Source organism: Oryza brachyantha, chromosome 9, assembly GCF_000231095.2.
Source record: "Oryza brachyantha chromosome 9, ObraRS2, whole genome shotgun sequence".
Taxonomy (NCBI): domain Eukaryota; kingdom Viridiplantae; phylum Streptophyta; class Magnoliopsida; order Poales; family Poaceae; genus Oryza; species Oryza brachyantha.
Window position 1 is genome coordinate 8,174,976 of NC_023171.2, and position 5,606 is coordinate 8,180,581.

At 42.2% G+C, this 5,606-nt stretch overlaps 1 protein-coding gene across 1 annotated transcript; it reads left to right on the top strand.

The window, feature by feature from the left end:
• The first annotated feature begins 221 nt into the window (after positions 1-221).
• Positions 222-4,664, top strand: LOC102703801 (nucleobase-ascorbate transporter 6-like). The gene is made up of 14 exons (XM_006660529.3): positions 222-1,151; positions 1,686-1,783; positions 1,904-2,080; positions 2,184-2,284; positions 2,388-2,463; positions 2,543-2,602; positions 2,688-2,872; positions 3,090-3,186; positions 3,296-3,382; positions 3,468-3,526; positions 3,624-3,715; positions 3,825-3,902; positions 4,003-4,163; positions 4,269-4,664. The coding sequence occupies exons 1-14, from the start codon at positions 1,049-1,051 to the stop codon at positions 4,485-4,487; spliced, it is 1,593 nt and encodes a 530-aa protein (XP_006660592.1). The 5' UTR covers positions 222-1,048; the 3' UTR covers positions 4,488-4,664.
• The last annotated feature ends 942 nt before the right edge of the window (positions 4,665-5,606 follow it).

Consider the following 5,606-nt stretch of genomic DNA (forward strand, 5'->3'; position numbering starts at 1 on the left):
TTTCCACCGTACCGATTAGGTCCTCACTGTCAAGTTTCATTTAATAAGTTTAAACTTCATTTAAGCCAGCCAAGCTGTTCCTAATAAAAGCACATCCTACCAAACCGATCCGGACCATCCGCTACTTTAGATGGACGGTCCAGATCGAGTGAGTCAAAAGTCAGCGTCACAGTCCACAATAACGGTATTAACCATGGCAGTGTAACCGCCGAGGCGCAGCGGCCACCCCTGAAATCGCGCAACCTTCCCACCACCACTACAAGACATCCACCCCTCTCCGCCTCGCCGGAGAAGAAGAAGAAGAAGAATCCGAGCTAAGAAGAAAGCAAGCTGCCGAGGCGAGGCGAGCGCGAGGTGGGGATTCGCTTTAAGCTTTAAAGCGGGAAGAAGAAAGCTAGCGAGGAAGTAAAGGGGAGGAGGAGGAAAGAGAGCTGTCGTTTTCGTCTTGTGCTTGCTCTGCTCCAGCTAGCTGCCCGCCTCGGCGCTCGCGGCCACGCTGCCACCTCCTTTCTGCCACGCCAAAAAGCTTCCTCACTAGGACTACTCCCCCTCCTCGGGATGCTGCCCTGATCGTCTCTTGCTTGGGCGTGGCTAATTTTTCCAGATTAGGTCGCTGGGTTAAGCGGAGGCGGCTGCTCTGCTCCTCTGCTCGTGCTTGCCTTGCGCTCGTGTGAGAAAAGGGAGAGGCTTTCCGTGGGAAAGATTCCGTGTTGTAGGAGCAGCGCACCATTTCGTCGTCGTCCTCCTCCTCTTCTTCTTCTTTCCGTTGTGCTTGGGCTCCTCCTTTACTGCCTTTTCCACTGCTGCGAGTGGTTTGGTTGGTGGTTGATTTGTTCTTTCCTTCCTCGTGAGGGTTCTTGCCTCCGTGGCTGCTTCTCTTGTTCTTTTTTTGTCTCTGTCCCGTCCAGCGGAAGCGATTGACCACCGGCTGATTCTTCTCGGGGTTTCTTGGAGCTCGTGGGAGTGGAGTGAGGTGGTGGTGGTGTGAGAGGGGAGAGGTTTTTCTTGGGAGCTCGGAGTTGGGGGGCGGAGGAGGAGGAGGACGACGATGGCAGCCGCGCCGCCGCCCAAGGCCGACGAGCTGCAGCCGCACCCGCCCAAGGAGCAGCTCGCCAGCGTCTCCTTCTGCATCACCAGCCCACCGCCATGGCGTACGTGCTCTGCTTCTCTACTTCAGTGATCAGTTTTTTTTTTCAATAAAAAATCTCGATCGCTGCTTAAAGTGTTCTTTGTGATTGTCCTTTTGTGTTGTTTTTGTCCATGCTTTATTTGTTTGACGTTGAGGCTTTTAATCGGTGGATACGTGTGGTGATCAACTGATCATCTGTTCATGTGAAGTAGTAGAATGCTTCACTAGTGTACTTTTGGCCTGCTTTTGGTTTGATTCTGATGCTTTTGTGTATAAAACTGCATACTAATTTGTACAAGCTTTTTTTTCCTTTTATATTGCCAGTTCTAATTGTTTGTTAACTTTGCTCAGCTGAGAACAAAAGAGACTTTTGATTAACTAGTGTAGAAAGATTTAAGTTCACCTTTATTTCCCCCCAGAAAAAGATTAAGTTCACCTTTTACATAGAAAGGTTTTTGTAGTTGCACATTATTTATGCAGTAAACCGTGTAAATGTTCAGAGATGTGTTCAAGTATGCCATTTTCTTATTCTCTAATCATGTTATCTAATATGCAGCCGAGGCCATTATACTAGGATTCCAGCACTTCATTGTTATGCTTGGCACCACTGTCATCATACCGAGTGCACTTGTGCCTCAGATGGGTGGAGGAAATGTGAGTCACAAAACTTATGTGCTAGTACATAACTCACTTGCTTGAGCTTGACAACTAGATTTAGTGTTGACAAAAACTTCCCAACTCCTCTACATGCTGAACACTGAATGTTTCTATCAGGATGAGAAAGCTCGGGTGATTCAGACTCTGTTGTTTGTTGCTGGCATAAACACCTTGTTCCAAACATTCTTTGGGTCTCGTCTTCCGGTTGTGATGGGTGGATCATATACTTTCGTTGCACCAACCATCTCAATCATCTTGGCTGGACGTTACAGAAATGAAGCAGATCCTCATGAGGTAGTGCCCAATAGTTTAGCCTTCGCATTGGTTGTGTCCTTGTCTATTTATGACAATTTTTTTTGGGGGGAAATCTAATAAGTTTGCTGCTGCTATTCTAAAGAAATTCTTAAGGACCATGAGGGGAACACAAGGTGCTCTCATCATTGCATCGACAATTCAGATGATACTTGGTTTCAGTGGTCTCTGGCGCAATGTTGTTAGGTTGGTATGGATTCAGCTCTATCTTTGATTAAAGTAAGAGCTGTGTTGTGTTCACTGCTGAGTTTCAATTTATGCAATTAACTATCCTGTATTGTTTTTGCAGATTGTTGAGTCCATTGTCTGCAGTTCCTCTTATTTCACTTGTTGGATTTGGGCTCTATGAACTTGGTTTTCCAGGGGTTAGTTCTGCTCTTTCTATTTTTCAAATTTTTAATCCTGAATATACCTTCATGTAATAATTTTTTTAAATGAATGCAGGTAGCTAAGTGTGTCGAGATTGGTCTTCCAGAACTCATCCTACTGGTTGCATTTTCTCAGGTCTTAACACTATTTTTACTACCCTCTGCTTAGAGAGCAATACTAAAATTATTTTTCATACTAATCTTGTTTGTATTCTGAACAGTATTTACCTCAAGTGTTGCATTTCGGGAAGCCTATCTTCGGCCGGTTTGGTGTTCTTTTCACCGTTTCGATAGTGTGGCTTTACGCATACATTCTCACAATTAGCGGTGCTTACAAGAATTCTCCACCGAAGACACAGGCGCATTGCCGTGTTGATCGCTCAGGCCTTATTTCTGGAGCTCCTTGGTAGGATTAATTCTAGAATAACCATACTATTATTTCATGAGCAATTTTACGGTACTAGGAGGCACCAAAATTTTAATGTAAAATACCTAGGTACCAAAAGATATTAAAATTTAAAATTTGATACCTCTTGGTATTTTCTCAAGTACTATAAAATTGCTGTTATTTCATACTTTTATTTTGCTGGCAATCCTTAGGAGGTGTTCAAATTTTGTTGTAGGATTAGAGTTCCTTATCCCTTTCAGTGGGGAGCTCCAACTTTTGATGCTGGAGAGGCCTTTGCAATGATGATGACTTCATTTATTGCTCTTGTGGAGGTTGGTGTGCAGTACTTTTAATCAAGAATAGATAGAAAAGGCTATGCTAGCATGCATTTCAAGCAATCCATTTAGAAGTAACAGTTTGAAAAAAAAAATTGTCCTGTAGACAACTGGAGCTTTCATTGCTGCCTCAAGGTATGCAAGCGCAACTATGATACCTCCATCAATCATTAGTAGAGGCATCGGTTGGCAGGTAAATTAATCAATTTTTTGTTGTTCCGTAGAATTTGTCCCTTCTTCAATTGGTAACATTGTTTGTCCTAAAACATCATCTTTAGGGTATCAGCATCTTGATTGATTCTTTTTTTGGGACAGCCAATGGAACCTCAGTTTCAGTGTAAGTATAGCATCAGTGAGAACTGGCAATCCTTAATTGCTCAGATAATTTCTTTTTTTCCTTCTGCTAACTGGCAGTGTGAATTTGGTATTCACAGGGAGAATGTTGGTCTACTTGCTTTGACACATGTTGGCAGTCGTAGAGTAGTGCAAATATCTGCTGGTTTCATGATTTTCTTTGCCATCCTTGGTAATTTTCCTACTGTCCTTATAGCTATTGTTACATACATTTCTTTTGTGCAGATGTATGCTTTATCCTACTGCACTTGGCTAGGCTAATTATATTTTTGATAAATCAGGAAAATTTGGAGCACTTTTCGCATCCATTCCGCTGCCTATATTTGCTGGCATGTACTGTATTTTCTTCGCATATGTTGGTAGGTTGAGATGTCTGATTAATAAACATCATCTCCCTCACCTGATAATTCTTAGCATGTTAAATGGCAGTATGACTCACACTGATCCTTGCATGTTCAGGTGCCTGTGGCTTGAGCTTCCTTCAGTTTTGCAACCTAAACAGCTTTAGGACCAAATTCATCTTGGGTTTTGCTTTCTTCATGGGGATATCAGTTCCTCAGTACTTCAATGAATACACAGCTGTTGCAGGTTATGGTCCAGTGCACACTGGTGCCAGATGGGTATGAAAAATACATCCTAATCATTCCCTTTTTTTCCCCCTTCATAGCTCATTCTTTGTGCTGATCACTTAACACTTAACAGTAATCTTCGCCTTTTTTTTTCAGTTCAATGACATGATAAATGTACCATTCTCGTCGAAGCCATTCGTCGCAGGTCTTGTGGCCTACTTCCTTGACAACACCATCGAAACGCACAATAGCACGGTGAGGAAGGATAGAGGTTACCATTGGTGGGACAAGTTCAGGAGTTTCAAGAAAGACGCGAGGAGCGAAGAATTCTACTCGTTGCCGCTGAATCTGAACAAGTTCTTCCCTGCGGTCTGATGATCCAGCGAGCGTCAGAAGAACAGTTCATATGCCTCAACATAATTACTGTGCTGGCCTTCTTCAGTGTTGCTGGGCGCCTGTGCGTCAGTTTTGTGTACTTAATAGGCGAACCTGACTAATGTGACAATGGAGATGTGCTCTAGATTGGGCAATATCATGTCTATTTTTTGGTCCTACAAGGATGTATGTCTCATGATTAACCTAGTTCTTTCTCTTATCAAGTTGTCATTGACCCAATGTACATGTGGCTTTTCTACCAGATAGTATTAGTATCAAAATCAACAATATCACCTGATACTAATTTGCAATTCAGTGAGTAAATACTGAAGCTGTCAATGCACATCTGACATCCTCAGTCCAGATAGAACAAGAGCGTTTTCTTATTATCCTTGAAAAAACATCTTGAGATACATATTTTTCAGTGTAAAAATTTAGTATCTTGAGGTATCTTAAGGTATCAGAATTTTACACTAAAATTTTTGATACCTTAAGATACTTTTAAAGCGAGTAAAAAAGGCCGTAGAATAATAATCAGCGATATGGCCTGATGTTATTTTTCCTTTTTTATTTTAATAAAGTAAACAGTGAAGTGCTGTATGCTATTCCTTTAGCTCCTCTTAATTATTATCGCTAAAAAAAGTCATGTTGTTTGCTGCATCTGAACTGCAAGCTTGCGTGATTCCTTGTGCTGGCAAAGTCTGTCCTAGATTCTTGTTCATCAACTGTCAAAGAAGCTATTGGGCCATCTGGAATTCAGAAATGGGCCTATGGATGATTGGAATTTATAAGAGCCAATTGGGCCTATGTCTTGCTGTCTCCTTCGAGCAGTTGGCCTGCTGCATGAGACCTGAAATATTTTAAGCCCTAGCACATTGGACTGAGTGATAGTTTAGAAGTTATTATGGTGATTAGGTGCAACTTTACGATTTACCACTTCAGATATTGTCACCTCAGAATCCATCAATCAGGAATTTCTGCATGATTTTCATAGGATTTAGCTGAACTTCTGTGAAAATCCTCAAAATTTCTTCCATTTCAGAGGAGGCTAAATTCATGGCAGCAAATCTTACCGGGCACCTATCCAGTGATAAATTGGTGTCCCTGGCAGCACAATGA